At 63.2% G+C, this 17,693-nt stretch overlaps 1 protein-coding gene across 2 annotated transcripts; it reads right to left on the reverse strand.

The window, feature by feature from the left end:
- Positions 1-4: 4 nt before the first annotated feature.
- PTPN23 (protein tyrosine phosphatase non-receptor type 23) lies at positions 5-17,110 on the reverse strand. Of its 2 annotated transcripts, none has more exons than XM_074901049.1 (25): positions 17,002-17,110; positions 14,335-14,409; positions 13,056-13,183; positions 12,608-12,684; positions 11,629-11,678; positions 11,040-11,171; positions 10,646-10,726; positions 9,285-9,416; positions 9,022-9,069; positions 8,676-8,732; positions 8,067-8,125; positions 7,707-7,786; positions 7,438-7,552; positions 7,193-7,258; positions 6,765-6,910; positions 6,153-6,461; positions 5,285-5,439; positions 5,045-5,196; positions 4,635-4,814; positions 2,461-4,447; positions 1,537-1,721; positions 1,239-1,343; positions 995-1,133; positions 793-906; positions 5-703 (listed from the first exon to the last, which is right to left on the reverse strand). In XM_074901049.1, the coding sequence occupies exons 1-25, from the start codon at positions 17,083-17,085 to the stop codon at positions 170-172; spliced, it is 5,190 nt and encodes a 1,729-aa protein (XP_074757150.1). In that variant the 5' UTR covers positions 17,086-17,110; the 3' UTR covers positions 5-169. The 2 variants fall into 2 exon arrangements, with proteins under 2 accessions (XP_074757150.1, XP_074757149.1); XM_074901048.1 differs by having other exon boundaries at positions 5,045-5,199.
- Between the last annotated feature and the right edge of the window lie 583 nt (positions 17,111-17,693).

A 17,693-nucleotide genomic window follows, 5' to 3' on the forward strand; every position in this document is an offset into this window, starting at 1 on the left:
CCACTGCGGATCAAACTCTCTTTTATTTTAGTAGCAAAGAGCTGAAAAAGTCAGTTCTTGGAGTCAAAGGATGTGGCAAGTGCCACAGTTACACCTGTACAAAGTAGGGGGGGTGTAGGAGAAGGCAGGGCACCCCCTGCATCCCCCCCTGGCCCTTGGGGTGCCCCCCTCATGTCTTGTTGAGGGTCCAGAGGGGGTCGAGCATGCTGAGGGGGTCGTCGCTGGGCCGGGGCCCCCGCAGGCCCTCGCCCGCCTGTGCCTGCAGGAAGTTCTGCTTGTTCATGCGCTGCTTGCCCTTGAGGGAGGCGTCCAGGGTGAAGGCCTCGGGGCTGAGGGACGCCAGCAGCTCCAGGGAGGAGGCAGGGGGGGCGCCGGGGGGCAGCACTTCCACCGCTCCCCCTGCCTCAGGGCTCTCCGCAACGTGGTTGCTGCTTTCAGGGGCAGTGGGGGGCTCGGGGAGGGGGGATAGCTGCGGTGGGGAAGGGGCACTGATGCCATCCAAGGCCACAGAGGCCTCAGGAATTGCCTCCGTGTCTGTGAGATCTGAGGCAGGGGCAGATTCTGGCCCCCAGCACCCCCCGGGCTCCCCGGTGGCGGTAGCCCCCCCGGGTTTGATGCTGAGCTTGGCGATGGTGGCCTGGATGGAGCTGATGGGCACGTCCCCCCCCAGCACCAGGTCCTGGGGGTCCTGCTGGAAGTAGAGCTGTGGGAGACAGACCCCCCCCCCTACCGTGAGCCCTGAGGGCAGGGCACAGAGCTACCCCACGGCAGCCCTCCCCACCCCGCACTCACCTTAGGGGAAGCGCTGTTGGGGGGTCTGGGGCCGGGGGGGCCCCCCGCGCCGTGGCGGTGCAGCACCCGCTCAGCCTGCAGCAGGACAGCCTCGTAGCAGAACTTGAGGTGCAGCTGCCGAGTCGGGGGGACACAGGGTGAGCTCCCCCAGCCGCGGGGATGGGGTTCAGCCCCCCTCACACACCCCCCCCCGCCCCGTTACCTTCTCCTGCAGCATGTGTTTGCGCTGCCGCCGCATGCGCTGCACCAGCTGCGCCAGGTCGGGGATGCCGTTACCCGCCTCCAGCTCCTGCACCGCCGCGTACAACAAGCAGAAGGCGCCGGTGCGACCCACGCCGGAGCTGTGGGGAGACCCCCCCACACCCACCCCGGCTGTCACAGGCGAAAATCGACGGGTGGGGGGCACCCCCTCAGCTTCGCAGGGTCCCCCCCCCAGCCCCGCTCACCTGCAGTGCACCACGATTGGGGTGTGGAGGGGGCGCTGGTGCAGGTAGTGGCCGTGCACCTCCTGGATGAACTGGAGGAGGCTCCCCTTGCTCTCGGGCAGGCCCCTGGCGGGGGGGACACGCGCGTTTGGGGGGGCAACACCCTCTCACGCCCCTGAGGAAGGGTCAGCGCTGTCCCCAACCCCTCCCCACACCAGCACAGGATAGACAGTGCAGCTCAGGGGACCCCCAGCACTCCAGCTGCCCCCCCGTCAGCTCCAGCCATCCCCCCCTGCTGCCCCCCCACCCCTGTTCATACAGCTCCGGCCAGGAGGTGAACTGGAGGTGGACGACAGTGCGCTTGAGGCTCTGGTCCCGGTACTGCAGTGTGATCATCCTCTCCACGTGGGTGGGGGCCACTTTCAGACTGGTGAGGACGAGGGTGACAGGGCCCTGCACCAACGGCTGGCCCCGCTCGGGGGGGAAGTACCGCAGCACCTTCTGCTGCAGGGGGGAAAGGGGGGGCACTGTCAGGAAGAAGCAGCCCCCCAGTACAGAATCACCCCAGTTGGAAAAGCCCTTGAAGCTCCCCCTGACCGTTCCCAACTCCCCCAGATCCCTCAGCACTGGGTCAGCCCGACTCTTCAACCCCTCCAGGGATGGGGACTCCCCCCCCTGCCCTGGGCAGCCCATTCCAACGCCCAACAGCCCCTTCTGCACAGAAATCCTTCCTCAGAGCCAGCCTGACCCTGCCCTGGGCAGCTTGAGGCCATTCCCTCGGGGCCTGGCGCTGGGGCCTTGGCTCCAGAGACTCATCCCCCCTCTCTGCACCCTCCTGTCAGGGAGTTGCAGAGGGCCAGGAGGTCTCCCCTCAGCCTCCTCTTCTCCAGACTGAACCCCCCCAGTTCCCTCAGCCGCTCCCCAGCAGACCTGTGCTCCAGACCCTGCCCCAGCTCCGTTGCCCTTCTCTGGACACGCTCGAGTCATTCAATGGCCTTTTTGGGGTGAGGGGCCCAAAACTGAACCCAGGAATCGAGGGGCGGCCTCACCAGTGCCGAGCCCAGGGCTCAGATCCCTTCCCTGTCCCTGCTGGCCACGCTGGTGCTGACACAAGCCAGGATGCCATTGGCCTCCTTGGCCCCCTGGGCACACCGCTGGCTCATTATCAATCCCCCCCAGGCCCCTCTCTGCCTGGCACATAAAATCCACCCTCCTCCCCAAGGTGAGCACAGGAGGTCGGTACCTTGTCCAGCTCCTGCTCCGACACCAACATGACGACCACAGAGACCTTCTGCTCGTAGATCATGAGCCAGAAGTCGGCGGCGGTGCCGAGCAGCGGGGCCTGGGTGGCGATGACGGCGGGGCAGTAGGGCGACAGGTCCTCCACGCGGCTGGCGTTGATGTAGTCGTCCTTGCCCGAGCGCAGGACGACGCGGTTCCTGTCGTAGGGCATGATGTCCTGGTGCCGGTTCTTCATGGAGTAGCAGCGGGCGATGGCGATGGAGAGCTGCCGGGCGTCCCGCTCCTGCGCCTCCTGCAGCTCCTTCCACACCACGTCCAGCTCGGTGCCGCCAGGCCCCGGCCGCTCCAGCCCCTCCACCCGCCGGCGGAAGCGGTCGAGCTCCTCCAGGAGCCGCAGGACTCGCTCGGGTTTCTCGTAGGGATCATTCTCGATCAGCTGCACCGCCCTGGGCCTCTGCCCTTCCTTGGCGTCAGCCTTGGTGGGCTGCAGCAGGGGGTGGCCGCCGGCCGCCTTGGGGCCGCCGTGCTGGCTCTCAGGGCTGGAGGACAGCAGGTCGTCGGTGGAGGAACTCTGCCGCTGGAAAGGGCCCTCGCCGGGGGGGGGTCTCGGGGGCACCCCCAGTGCTGGGGGCTGCAGGGGCAGCGGCGGCTGTGGGGAGGGGGCTGGCGAAGGGACGAGGGGACCCTGGACCACCACCGAGCCCTGCAGCTGGCCCAGGCCGGGGCTGGCAGCAGCTGGGGGGGCCATGTGGGGGGGACCCACCTGGCTGGGGGGCAGCTGGCTGGTGGGGGGTGCAGGGCTGGGACAGAAGGGCAGAGCGGGGGAGCTGGCGGGCACGGGCGGCTGCAGCCCCCCCAGGGCAGGGTGCAGGGGCTGGGGGCCGGTGGGGAAGGGCAGGGCCCCCCCATGGGGCGGGGGGACACCCTGGGGGGGCAGCTTGTCCTGCCCTGGCAGCTGGTGGTAGAGCTGTGGTGGCAAGGGGGGCTGCCCCCCAGGGCCAGCAAAGGGCTGTTGGACAAACTGGGTCTGGGGGGGCAGTGGAAAGGACAAGGGGACAGGGGTCCTCCCCGGGGGCAGGAAGGGGGCCGGGGGGAAGGCCTGGGGACCCTGGGCACGAGTGGCCGCCTCCGAGGTGGGGGCAAAGGGGTGGGGGTGCTGCCCAGGAGGGAAGGGGTGCTGGGCCTGCTGCCCGAAGGGCTGCAGCCCCCCCTGGGCATAGGGGAAGGGGGCAGGGGGCCCCCCTGGGCGCTGTGGGGCCAGGAAGGGGCCAGGGGGCCCCTGGCTGGGTAGCCGGGGGGGCACAACGCAGCTGGAGATGGGGGCCTGGACGCTGTCCACCGTGGTGGTGGCTGGGCGGGTGCCCGGGGGTGGCTCAGGGCCACCCATGGGTGCTGGCGGGGGGGCCGGGGGTCTGAGGGGGGCGGGCGCAGGGCCCCCTGGCTGGGCCAGGCCGTAGGAGGTGGCGGGAGCGGAGCCGGGCAGAGCCCCGTGCTGCGGGGAGGAGCGCGGGGGGGGCCCCGCGTAGCCGGGCTGCACCGGGGCTCGCAGCAGGGGGGCGGGCGGGAAGAGCTGGGGGGCAGCGGGCGAGCTGGGGGGGGGCCCGGCGGGCTGCAGGAGGGGCAGCGGGGCCCCCGCGGTGGGGGGAAAGGGGCCGGGGGCCGCCGGGGGGGCTGCTGGCAGGCGGTAGTGCCCGGGGAGGGCGGGAGGCCCCGGGAAGCGGGCGAAGGGCTGCAGCGGGGCGCTGGCCAGGCGGGCCGCGGGCAAGAAGGGCTCGGGGGGCCGTAGCCCGGTGGCCAGGGCGGCCAGCGCGGGGGGCGGCAGGCGGGCCAGGTGGCCGGCCAGCACGTCCGGTGGCAAACTGCGCAGCTCCTCGGGCAGGTCTGGCAGGTCCGGCAGCACCAGGGCGCCCGCGTCCAGCTCCGGTGGCTTCTTGGGCAGGGCAGGCTTGGGGGCCGTGGGCCGGGGGGGGGGCTGCTTCTTCAGCTCCCTGCCGGGGGGGGCGAGGGGGGCGGTGGGGCTCAGTGAGGGGTTACCGGCCCCTCACCAGCCCCAGGGGAGGTGCCCAGCACCCCCCGGGCTAAATCCTCAAGCTGCAGCTCGAGGATCACCCCAAGGTGCTTCCCCACCACCCCGGGGGGGGACCCCTGTTTTATGCCCCCTCGGGCAGCACCTACTTCTCCAGGATCTGCTGCCTGTTGGCCTCAGCGGCTTGGCAGGCGGCCCGCGCCTTCTCCAGCAGCTTGGCGGCCTTTGCCTCCAGGTCGGTGTAAAAGTCCTTCCCCTCCTGAGATTTCTTCATCAGGTCCTCGTAGGCTTCGTAGGAGGCCACCAAAGTCTGAACAGTGGTGTTCCACCTGTGGGGAGGAGGCCCAGGGGCTGAGCCAGGCTGAAACTAGGTAAAGGCAGGGGGAGCCCTGCTCCTGGGGAACCCACCAGCACCCACCTGGGATGGGCATCGGGCCAGGACAAACAGCCACCAGTGGCCCCCCCCAGCATAACAAGGGACAGGCTGGAGCAGCCAGCAGTGACCCCACACACTCAGACGCCCCTGGGAACTCTCTCCCCAACCCCACACACCACTCACTTGTGCTCCACCTCGGCCAGGGCCTTGCGCACGGCTGCGTATTTGACGTTGGCATCTGTCAGGGCCTTCAGGACGTTCTCCTGGGCGGCCAAATTCTGCTCCAGGTAGACCTTGATCTGGTCGTACTTCTTCAGCTGCTCCTCAAAGAGTTTCTGCTGAGAGAGGGGGAGGATCTGAGGGGCCGCAGGAGGTGGGGAGGGGGCAGAACTCCTGCTGTACGAAGGGGCGGGTGGCACCCACCTTCATCTCAGAGCGGTCGGTGGTGACCAGCGAGGTGGTGATATCGTCCTTCTGGATCATCTCACGCAGCTGCTGCTCCAGGGACAGACGCTGCTCCCTCATCTCCTGCACCTTGGCCAGGATTCGCTTCAGGTTCTGCAGCACCTGCTTGTCGTCTGGGGGACAGAGGGGCAGGGGGCTGAGCGGCAGCACCAGGCCCCACTGAGATTGGTGTGACCCCCCCGGGCCCCAGACCGCTCCCAGGACACACCATGGGGGTCCTGGCACACCCAGTATTAAAGCCAGACATTTGCTGGGGCAGTAACAGGGTGTCTGACCCCACACCAGGACCCCATTTGACATGTTTTTTATGGGGATGAGCCCCTACCCTGCCTGGCAGTGCCAGGAGGGCCCTGAGCTTGGAATGACTCGAGCGTGTCCAGAGAAGGGCAACGGAGCTGGTGCAGGGTCTGGAGCACAGGTCTGATGGGGAGCAGCTGGGGGAACTGGGGGGGTTCAGTCTGGAGGAGGCTGAGGGGAGACCTCCTGGCCCTCTGCAACTCCCTGCCAGGAGGGGGCCGAGAGGGGGGATGAGTCTCTGGAGCCAAGGAGCCAGTGCCAGGCCCCGAGGGAATGGCCTCAAGCTGCCCAGGGCAGGGTCAGGCTGGCTCTGAGGAAGGATTTCTGTGCAGAAGGGGCTGTTGGGCGTTGGAATGGGCTGCCCAGGGCAGGGGGGGAGTCCCCCGGATCCCTGGAGGGGTTGAAGAGTCGGGCTGAGCCAGCGCTGAGGGATCTGGTGGGGTTGGGAACGGTCAGGGTGAGGTTCATGGTTGGGCTGGAGGAGCTTCGAGGGCTTTTCCACCTGAGGTGACTGAGCTCACCCACTCACCTTCGGTCAGGGTGGGCGAGGGCAGGGCAGCCCGGACCTGCTCCAGGGGCCCGCTGAGCAGGCGGAGGTTGCCGATGTGGAGGTTCATGGCTTTGTGGAGCTCGGTGTTGGTGAAACTGGCCTTCTCATGCACCTCCACGTACTTGGAGCATTCCTTGCTGACCTCGGCTAGCCCTGGGGGGGACCCTTGGGGTGCTGGGGCCTTCCCAAGAAGCTCTTGCAGCTTCCGCTCCTGAGCCTCGTCCTCCTCAAGGAGGTCTCGGATCTCCTTCAGGGAAGCTTCCACATCAGTGAAGACCCCGGAGAGCGCTGCACAGGAGAGACACAGGGGCTGGTAATGGGCTAGTGGCCCACCCTGGGCCTGAACCCAAGGAATAAATCTGGCCATGGGTGAGCAGAGAGGGCGAGGAGAGCCCGGCCCAGGTGCCTGGGTGCTGGGCTCAGGGCTGGGTGGCCTGGCCCACCAGGAACCAGCGTCCCCCCACAACTGGCCAGCAGGGAAAAATGCTTTGGGGTTAATGGATTTGAATCAGGAAGGAATCAGCCTCCCCACACTGAGCCCCCGGGGCCAGCCCAGCCACGCGTCCCCGCCGCAGGTCCTCGTGTCCTTACCCTGCATGGACTGGACGAGGTTCTTGACGGTGTCGGGGCGCACGCTGAGCGCGGCACATTTCTCCATCAGGACGGGGGGGATGTGGCTGTACATGTCCAGGTTGTCCACGGTCTCGGGGTCCAGCTGCATCGAGTCCATGAACTGGCTACAGATGAGAGAACAAGGCCCTGAGCGGTGGCAGAGCCCCCTGCATGTCCCCCCCCACCATCCCAAACTGTGTCCAACTCGAGGCGCAGCAAAGCTGCCAAGTGAATTTTGGGACCAAAACCTGCTGGGGCAGGGGGTGGGGAAAGAATCTGCCTCAGAGCTGGGCAAACTGGGAAACCTGGTGAGGGGATGGATGGTGGGGACAGCCCTGTGCCAGGCTGCAGGGAGCTCAGAGGGGAGGAACTGGCCAGGGCCCCGTTCAGGCATGGCCCACACCTACTCCAGCACTTCGTTCTTGGCTTCGATCTTTGCCATCACATCTCTCAGCAGTTTGGCCTTCTCCTCGCTGTGGCAGCAGTGAAAAAAAAAAAAAACAACAAAAAAAATCCTTTAGTGCTGCAAATAGGGAAAACTCCACTGTAAATCACAAGACCCGGAGCAGGGCCAGACACAAGGACTGTGGGTGGTTTGGTTCCAGCTCCCAGGGGCTGCGTTGGGCCCCCAGCCCCGTGACCCCGGACCCACCTGTACAGGGACGAGGCCTCGTGGGCAGCCATGGGCACCAGTTTGGCAAATATATCAGGGCCGGTGACAGCTGGATCCGTGGGGTTGACAGGGAGGGCTTTCACCAACGGGGCACCTGGGGGTCGAACATGCAACACACGCCCGTCTGAAACCTCCCCGGGGAACTGGTTATTCCTGAGGCAGGTCCACGGGGGGCAGGAAGCCCCCAGAGCCCCGTGGATTCACCGTGTGTGTGCGTGCCATGGGGAGCTGGCACGGCCCACTCTCACCTTTCACAGACTGCAGGGTGTCCAGCGCAGGCACGGCTTCGTGGTAGATGAAGTCATTGTCCTTTTTGGCCGAATTATACCTCGAAACAAGAAACGATGCCGCGTCAGCGAGGAGCGGGCAGCTTCCCTGGCTCTCTGGGCTCGCTCCCAGTGGGGTCAGGCCCTGGGTCTCTTGGGCTCTCTCCAGGGAGGGTGAAGAGCAACTTCCATGGCAGCCACGTGTGGCAAGAGCCTCAGACAGCACGGGGTGCTCAGCTCCATGTGTTGGGGCACACTGGGGACACCCCTGGGGCTGCTCTGGCCACCAGGCACAGAGAAGCAGGATGGTTATTTCCAGGGGTGCCCCGTGCATGGACTCACTTGCCACCGATCACATCCATGGTGAATCTCAGGGCTTCCTGGACGGTTTCTGGCTGGCCCTGCAGAAAAGAGAGAGTTACTGCTGGCAGGGAACAGGCATCACTGCCTGCGTGCCACAGCTGCAGCCTGAGCGTGCCTGGGAGCCCGCTGCAGTTCACCAGCCATCTCTCCTTGTGCCCCAGAAAGAAGCTGAGAAGGCTGGAGGCAGCCCCAACTCCTCTGTGTCCCAGTTTCACAGGCAGACCTGGTGGCGGGGCCATCCTGGGTCTCCTCAGCACCAACACCAGGGGCTCTGTGGGGAGCCCACCAAGGTGGCAGGGCTGAGAGCTGCCCGCAGGCTCCTGGGTGATTAAAACTGAAGCAAACCCTGCTAAAACCCTGGTAGACTGAGCAGCCAGGAGACACCAGAGCCTTGGGCTTGACTGGATGTCCCAGAGGGAAACAAAGTGACACTTTGGGAAGCCAGCATGGGTTTGCCAACCTACTGAAGTGCAAGGAGCACTGCTGAACAGACACCAGTTCTCATCTCCCCAGTCTGGCATCCCAGGGCTCAGCACAGGAACTTTAAAAACCCCTGTTACTGCTACAGCAGATAGAGCAGGAACACACCTTTGCCAGCTTGATAGCTTCATTGAGCTTATCCAGTGCACTCTGGAAGTAGATGACCTGCAGAGAGACCAGGAATTAAGGCTTGGCACAGAAGCAGGTGGTGCTGCTGCTTTGGCTGGGAACACCACCACCAGTCCCCGAGGGCCACAGCTTCTACAGCACACTGGAGCTTTCCAAAAACACCCAACAAATGCCTGCAGGAAGCAGGATGTCATTGGTGACACACTGGTGTTCCCACAGCTGCAGATACCCAGTTGGCACATGACAATCTGTTCCAGGACTCAACTCCTTCAACCACAATACAGATCCCAGACCAGATGAGGTGGGTGGACATGGCTCTGCTTACCCTCTCCCCAAACTTCTGCTGCTCCTCAGCCTGTTTTCCCATGTGCAGCTGCAAGAAAACAAACACCAGCAGTGTCAGAGCTCAGTAACTCAAGGGAGAACTCGGAAATGGGCAAGAAAATCCTCTCAGAGTGGCCAGAACCCACCCACTGGTCACACCACAGTGAGCATCAGACCTCAGTGGGCCTGAGCAGCCCCAGCTGGGCTGGGAGCAAAGGGCAGGGTCCCCCCACTGCAGCCCAGCAGCCCCTCGGATGGACTCACATGGGCCACAGCAGCAAAATAGTAAATTTTCATTTGAACCAGCTTCTTCCAGTCCTTCTGGATCTTTCCCAGCAGCGAGGCTGTCTCCGAGTTCTCCAGCGCCCGGCAGGCCTCTTTGTAGTAATCCACCACCTACGGAGAGTTTTTGGGTGTTTGGGGTCCCCGGAAAGGTGGATCCCGGGTAGAACCGAGAGCAGCAGGGGAAAGGAGGATTCCCCAGCACCAGTGTCTGTGTTCAAGGTCTCAGATCACCCATCCAGCACGGCAAAATGGCTGGTGGGGGACTTGCAGCTGCACTTTGGGTCAGAGCCAGGGACTAGTGACATCACCATGATAAACCCACCCCACAGGGGGGTTTGAGTCAGAGAAAGGTTTAGTTGTGAAGGGCCTTAAAGATAATTCAGTTCCACCCCCCTGCCCCGGGCAGGGACACCTTGCACTAGCCCAGGTTGCCCAAAGCCCCGTCCAACCTGGCCTTGAACACTTCAAAGGAAGCAGGCAACCTGTGCCAGGGCCTCACCACCCTCACAAGAAAGAATTTCTTCCTTCTATCTAATCTAAATCACCCCTCTTCCAGTTTAAAACTATGACTCCTTGTCCTATCCTTACAGTCTGTGATAAAGTGTCCCTCCCCAGCTTTCCTGTAGCCCCCTTTAAGAACTGAATGCCACGCTAAGGTCTCCCCGGAGCCTTCTCTTCTCCAGCTGAACCCCCCAACTCTCTCAGCCTGTCCTCACAGGGGGGTGCTCCAGCCCCCCCAGCATCCCCGTGGCCTCCTCTGGCCCCGCTCGAGCAGGTCCGTGTCCTTCTGCTGTTGGTGCCCCAGAGCTGGACCCAGCCCTGCAGGGGGGTCTCAGGAGAGGGGAGCAGAGGGGGAGAATCCCCCCCTGGCCCTGCTGCCCACACTGCTCTGGGTGCAGCCCAGCACACGGGTGGCTTTCTGGGCTGTGAGCTCACATTGCTGGCTCACAGGCAGTTTTCCATCCACCAACACCCCCAAGTCCTTCTCCTTGGGGCTGCTCTCCATCCCCTCCTCCTCCAGACTGGTTTTGTGCTTGGGATTGCCCTGACCCATGGGCAGGACCTTGGCCTTGTTGAACTCCAGGAGGCTGGCACCAGCCCAGTTCTCCAGCCTGTCCTGGCCCCTCAGCTCAGCATCCCTTCCCTCCCGAGCACCTCACACTCTCCTTTGAGGAGCCAGGGGTCATGCTTACAGCCAACTGTGGCTGCGCAGGACACAGGACGCCTCCCCCGAGCTCCCAGTCCCACCCTTTGCTCCATGCTGCAGGAGCAGGGCTGTGCTGGGAGCTGCCAGCACCAAGGCAGGAGTTCAGCACAGCAGAGATCACCCAGGAGCTCACCTGGGCGCTGATCCGGGCCACCAGGAAACTCTTTCTGTTGTCCAGCATGGACTTCTCCAGGAGACATTCCTGCGCCTGGCCCTGCCCAAGACAAAGGGGCAACACTTGGTGTCCCCTACACCCTGGGATGCCGTCATTCTTCCCTGCTGCCCTCCAAAACCTCCTCCCCTCCTGTGGGAGGGAGCCCCTTGTGTCTACAGCAGCCTGGAGACACAAACAGCCCCTGTGGGGCATGGGGGTCCTGTTTCACCCAGCTCCAAGCGCTCGGACTCTGTGGAAAGCCCCCAACCCTACCAACACCCCCCTCCTCGTCAAGCAGCTGCTGCCCTCAAGCTGCACAAGGAGCCGTCCCAGTGTGATCAGTGCCCTGGTGGAGGCAGAACCCAGTTTCTACCAGCATGAGGTTGATGTTGAGGCTGAGGATCTGGTGGCTCATGTCGACGCTATAGGAATGGGGGAAGTGATCCCGAAGGTAGGTAAAGGCCCCGGCAGCACACTGGAAATGGGTACAGGAAACCTTCATGCCCTGAGAGGATGGGAGAACACGTGTCAGGTGAGCTTGCACGCACACCAAGCCAGCAGAGGTTGGGGTTCGTGTGACAAACTGGAGTTCAGATGCTCCCTGCACTGCTCATGCTCCCTCACAGACCCCCAAAAGCAGCTACTGCAAGCCTGGAGCAAATCCCTGGGGCTCACAGGGCTCAGTGGACACCCCAAGCTGTGTGAGATCTCCCCCCTCCTGGCCCTACATGCTGAGGGTGGAAGGGCAGCGCGGCCAGAGCCTTGCTGGCACAGGGACAGCCAGGTCAGGGCTGGGAGGGACACAATGGCCCCTCAAAACACTCTGGGTCAGAGCAGGCGTGCGTGTCACGATGCTCGTAACCATCCAGGTTATGGACGGGAAGTACCAGGCGCTGCTGGCTCGCGGCTGTTAACCACACAGGAGAGAAAAGTCATTGAGGGAGGAGCCTGGGGACTGTTACCTCCTCAGACACTCTCTTGTCCATGGCGCCCAGCATGGAGTGCAGTGCACCTGTGGAAAGAGAACACCCCTGCCAGTCCCGACTCCACCACTCCTGCAGAGTGGGTGCCTTGTAAGAGAGAAGCCTAAATCCATGGCAAGTCAGCCACAGATACCCAGCAGCACCCAGCTCGTTCTCCATGCCCATGGGATGCAGGGAACCGTGGTGCCCAGGATGCCCATCTCAGGGTGGAAGGCTGCACACGCAAGTCATTTGGCACAGGGAAGTCCCTGGGCTGGAAACAGCCTCTCAGTACTGAAAAGTAAATATCTAATACCCTCCTGGTTTAAACAGGTGCATTTCTTCCAACTTTTGGGAGCAGCCTGTGGCTGAGGTTTAAGCTAAACTGCTTTGCTCTGCACTCCTGAGCTGCAAGAGGCAGCTGGAACACCAGGGATGGGAGTGTTTCTCCTGTGTGAAGTGTCCAGGGGCTGAGTGTCACCTTCACTCATGGGCTATCAAAAAACTCCAGTCTGAGGCACGATTTTCCACAGCTGGATAGCAAGGGAGGGGGTACAAGTGTTAGATTTGATGCTTCTGAGGAGGTGGGTGCTGGATGAGCCGGACAAAGCCTGACTGGGCCCATCACCATGCCAGAAAGGGCACTCGTAATGCTGCAACCCCATGTCCCCCTCCTTGGCATAACTGCTGACTGAGACCAGCACATGGTCAGGCCATGCTCAGAGCAGGAGGAAAGGAGAGGAGGCTTCAGACAAAAGCTGGACTCAACCTCTTGTGCAGCTCTGACACCGAGCACTCAGCCCCATGGGCAGCACAGAGGAGGGGAAGAGGCACAACCAGGCTGGGCCACGGATGGCAGTGGGACCAGGTGGGGTGCTCTGAGGAAAGCTGACCTGGAGCTCGGAGCAGAGGCTGGGCAGAGGAGGGGAGGATGCCCCTCACACCCAGGGCAGACCAAGAGGGTCTCCAAAGCCCTTACCCAGGTTGTAGAGGATGCACGCCTGCTCATACTTGATGTCCTCATGAGTCACCGTCTTGCCTGAGAAGATCTCAGTCCTGCGGGGAGAGAAGCCTGGTCAGGAGTTACCAGTGTGCTGGTTACAGGGGCCACGAGAAGGATTTGCCCACGGAGGTTTGGAGAAGGGTGTCACCCTGGGCATCGAATCGAGGTGCCGGAGGCGGCGGGCAGGATGGCCCTTCCCAAGGGGCACCCAGGACACCCCTGCACCCCCCCCAGGTGCAGCCACGGGGCATCGGGGAGGAGCATATTGGGGAAGGAGGTGCACGGGGAAGAGGGAGCCGGTTGCTCTGGTTTGGATCAGCCTCTGTGTTTCCAGAAGCTCCCATTGGGGGCCGATCCTCCCACCTGCACCACCCGATCCCCGCAGCAGAGAGAGAGGAGGGGGAAAGAGGGGGCTGCTCCTGACCAGGCGATGGGGACCGCTGCCTCCTGCTCGGCGCCCATGGGGATGCGGCTCTGCAGGTAGTGGAGTTGGCCGAAGTACTTCCGCAGCGTGCTGCAGCCCTCGAAGTCCCTGGGCACGTTGACAGCGCTCTGGAGGGGAGAGAGGAGGGAAAAGACGCTGCCCTGGGGACAGGACCGTGCTGGCAGGAGCAGGCACCTGCCCGATTTGTGGTGAGAGCCACGGGCAGGAGGGGACGGCCAGAGCTGGGCGAGATGGAAAACAATGCAGCTAGAAAAACAGGTCTGTTCACCTAAAAATGAGGCTGGAGGGAGCCACTTCCTAGATCCAGAGCAACCAGTTTCAGGGATGAAGAGTCTGCACAGGCTCCACAGGGTAAAATAAACAGGGGGGAACTGGGGAGCAATGGACAAGGGGGTGTCCGGGACAGGGCACAGGACCCACTGCCACAGCAAAAGCTGTGCTGGGAAATGGAAGGGAAGAGCCAGAGATCCTGGAAAGGTTTCCCAACCTCCCGCTTCAGGGTTAAGCCTACGGGCAGAAGCTGGTGCTCCCCAGATGCTGGGCTGGGGGTGTTTAAGCACCCACCCAGCTCCATGCCTGCGGGAATCCCACCGCTGTGGTTTGGAGAGGCTGGTGAGGTGATCCCAGTGCTGGCACCACGAGTTACCCCAGCTCCACCCCACACATCAGGCTTATGGCCCCACTACAAAGCCTTCAGCACAGCACAAACCAGCACCCGTCCCGGCTCTCCAGCCGGTTTTGTTATGTCTGGGCTGTCAGCTGGCCCGGGCTGAGGCTGTGTCTCTAACCAGTGGCCCCAAAAATTGAAGATCCCGCTGACTAACACAACTAATTGGGCTCTGGAGCTGAGAGCAAAGGGCTGATTTATTCCCTACAAATGCCTCAGGCACCAGCCTGACCGCACAAGACAATTCCTTTCACCCAACCAGGAACTTGTATTCAACACAAAACTCCCCCAAAATCAGGAAAGGGGATAGAACAGAGCCCTAATTCCCGACCCCTAATGCTCCTTAGGAAGATGGAATCATCTGGAGAGCCCAGGACACAGCCCAGATGCTAAAAGCCTCCTCCACGGGCACCTGGTGAGGAAGAGGAGCAGCAGTGGCAGCTCTCCTGCACAGCCCCAGCTCCAGGGAGGTGGTGGGAGCCAGCAGATGCATCCTTGAGCACGAGGTGGGCAATGAACCAGCTCCCCCCAGGTTCAGCTCAGGCAGGTCTCACCAAGGCCATGAGCGATTCGGGAAGGAGCCCAACTTACCTGCCGGAGCAGCTCCAGCTTTCGCAGCTCCTCATTGTAGTTCTCTGGATTCTCCCCATAGTTTTTCAGGACAAACTGCAGGGAGAAGAGAGGGTTGAGAGCCTGTCTTCATCCAACACCCAGAGCCACCTTCCCAGCTCCAGAAGGGAAGCCTGGGAGAAGCCCTTGTGGCAGGTCTGGCAGCGTGAAGGGACATGTGCTGGCTCAGGGCCTTGCATATCCTGACAGGGAGCTTGTTTGCCCCCCAAAAGCCCCCAAATCTTCCCCAGCTCCTGCTGAACCTCAGTTTAACACAAAGCCAGGGTGCAGAGTCCTGCAGAGACAACGCCCTGGGGAGAGGAACCAACCCAGCACACGCCAGGAGTCGATGGGGACCTTGGAGCTGGGGTGGAAAAACTGGAATCAAGCGACTGTGAGTTCCTGAGGAGTCACCAGTGAATGGGACAAACTGAACTGAAGTCACTCCGGAGTCACACCCAACACCCCTCTGCATCTGGATGGAAGCGAAGTGCTTCCCAGCCTCATGCTGTGCAGGATCCTCCAAGGGTAAGGGAGGCTGGGGACATCTGAAGGACTGCCTGCCCGCTCTGTCACTTCAGCTCAAGGTTAACACAGCTCAGAGTTTCCTCCCCTCCCTCTCCGTTTCAACCAGGGCACCAGGTTTCTGTTCCCTGTCACTTCTTGTGAGCCAACAAAACAAAGTGTGTTTCCACCAAACATCCATGGGGAAGCCTGGTCCACAAAACAAATTTCCACCTGCTGCTGTGCACAAAAATTCCCCCAACAACCCACTTTTGAGAAGTCACCAGTCCCTGGGCCCAGCTCGGACCTGGAGGCCACTGTCCCCTCCGCTGCCACAGGTCCCTAGGAGGTGGCACCACCAGCTCCCCCAGTGCTCACAGACAGGCACAGGCCAGGCCAGAGCCACACCTTGTCCTGGCCAGCATGGCATGACTCAGCTCAGCTACCCCACAGCACCTTCCTCCTGGCTCAGGGATGTCCCCACGCCGCTGCCGGGGTCCAACGGGACACCAGCTGCACCTCAGCACCCCAAAAAGCAGCAGGGTGGGAAGCGGGTGGTGGCATGAAGGCAAGAGAACCCCTTCCATCCTCCTCCCACATCAATAAATCATGCTTTTCAGCTGTAGGCGGCACTAGAAAACGCCACTTACAGGTGGAGCTTGTTTATAGCTGCTTAATTATGAACTTCACCTCTTTCAAGCCATCGGTTCTGTCTCTACCGGGGTGGCAAGGACAGGTCGTGTCCCCACAGCCCTCGAAGGTGGCCTCCAGGAAGGAAGGAGCCCATCACCTTGCACCCACTACACTCTTAACCTTCCTCCGAGGGTGCCACAAAGGGATCGAGGCTTTTAGCTGACTGATAATCACTCATCTCAGGCGGTTGGCGGCGGGAGAACCAGCTCCCTCCCTCCTCAGTTCCCTCTTCCACTCGAGCCCGTGGTGGGGGAACGGAGACGTGAGGGACAGGCCCTCACCGACTCGGATCTCCTAAGGACGCCGGCCACGGCGTTAGCAACGAGCGCTGCCGCGGGGGGGCTGGATCCGGCGGCGGGAGTCAGCACAGTCACATGCGCGGGGACGGACTTGCCAACTCACCGCTCGCCCCCGAGGTGGCTGGGGAAGGCTCTTCCTGGGCTGGGGAGTGCTCCAGGGACTCCCCGCTCCCCAAAATCTGCCCTCCGGAAGCACTGCATTAGCAAGGACCCAGTGACCCCCTCGCAGGTACAGCTCCAAGGAGTCCCGAAGCTCCGAGGAGGCAGCGAAGGGAGTAGGGCCAAGCCAGGGGGTCTGAGGGGGGCACAGATGCGCTCGTGGCCTTGCTGCCTCCGTGCCACGCCGGGCAGAGCCACTACCGGGTGACGAGCCACCGTGGACCCAGCTGGTGGGTCCCAGCTCTGCACCCCCTCCTGATGGTGCCCCCAGCCCTGGTGCTCCCCACCTCCACACACCCCCCTCCCCATCAAGTCGACACACAGGCCCCCCCCAAACATCCCCAGCTGTAACTCCTGTTCCACCAGGCCCCCCGCAATCACCTCACACTCCCTTCCCCAATACATCCCAAACACTCCTCGCACCCCAAAGAGCCCCCCCCAAGCCTCCCACTACCCCCTGCCCCACAAACTCTCCAACCTCATAGACCCCAAACGCACCCTACGAACCCCTCTCGCCCTCCCCTCAAGCACTCCCCTCCCTCACAAACCCCAAACGTGCCCTACAGAGCCTCTCTTCCCACCCCAAACATTCCTCACAGGCCCCAAACACGCCTTACAGAGCCCCTCTCCCCCCCCTCAAGCACTCCTCACCCTCACAGACCCCAAACACCCCCCACGGAGCCCAAATTCTTTCCCTCAAGCACTCCTCAGCCACACAGACCCCAAACACCCCTCACGGAGCCACTGACAAGCCCCCTCCCCTCACAGACTCCTCACAGGCCTCTCCCAAACCCTCCTCCCCACTTCCCCCAAGCACCCCGTTCCCTCACGGAGCCACTGACCCGCCCCCCCCAGACACACTCCAAGCAGCCCCCTCCCCTCACAACCCCCACACCCCCCCACCCCCCTCTCGCCCCGCCCCGCCCCTGACAGGGCCCTCCCGCTCCCCCCGGAGGCCCCTCGCAGGCTCCGACCGGCCCTTCCCCGGCCTCACCTTCTTGACGGCGGCGTTGAAGGCGAACTCCCCGGCCTCCTTGAGGTCGAGCCAGATCATGGGCATGCGGGGCACGGCCTCCATCCCGGCCTGCGCCCGCCGGAACCGCCCGGAGGAACCGCGCGCGGAGCCTCACGGGAAACCGAGTCCTCCCGCATGGACACGCCCCTTCCGGCGCATCGCCACGCCCCCTCCCCCGGTGGCGCCGTTCTTACAGAGACGCCCCGCCCCTCCCCGCACGGGTGGTTCCCACGGCGACGCTCCGCCCCGAGGCGGGGCCGGGGCTGTTCCCATGGTGACGCCGCGCTCGCCGATAGGGGCAGACGGGTGTTCACATGGCGACGCTCCGCCCCCCCGGGCCGGGCACAGGCGGTTTCTATGGCAACGGGCGGTCCTAGTTAGGCCCGGCCTGGCGTCGCGGCCTAGCCTGGGCCCGCAGCCTGGAGCTGGGCCCCGGGGGGAGCTGTGTGGGTCCTCCCCGCCCCCAGACACAGCCCCTGACTAACGCCATCTTAAATATGAAATGGCACAAAAGTGTTTTTTTTTGTGAGGCCGCCCGGCGAGCTGGGCTGAGAAACGCCTGCCCTGGCAGTGGGAAAGGGATCTGGGTCCTCACAGGAAATTGGCCAAATATTTGCCAATCGAGGGATCAATCCAGCAGCCGAGATGTGACTTCTTGGGGATCCGTGCCG

The sequence above is a fragment of the Athene noctua genome, chromosome 2 (genome assembly GCF_965140245.1).
Source record: "Athene noctua chromosome 2, bAthNoc1.hap1.1, whole genome shotgun sequence".
NCBI lineage: Eukaryota > Metazoa > Chordata > Aves > Strigiformes > Strigidae > Athene > Athene noctua.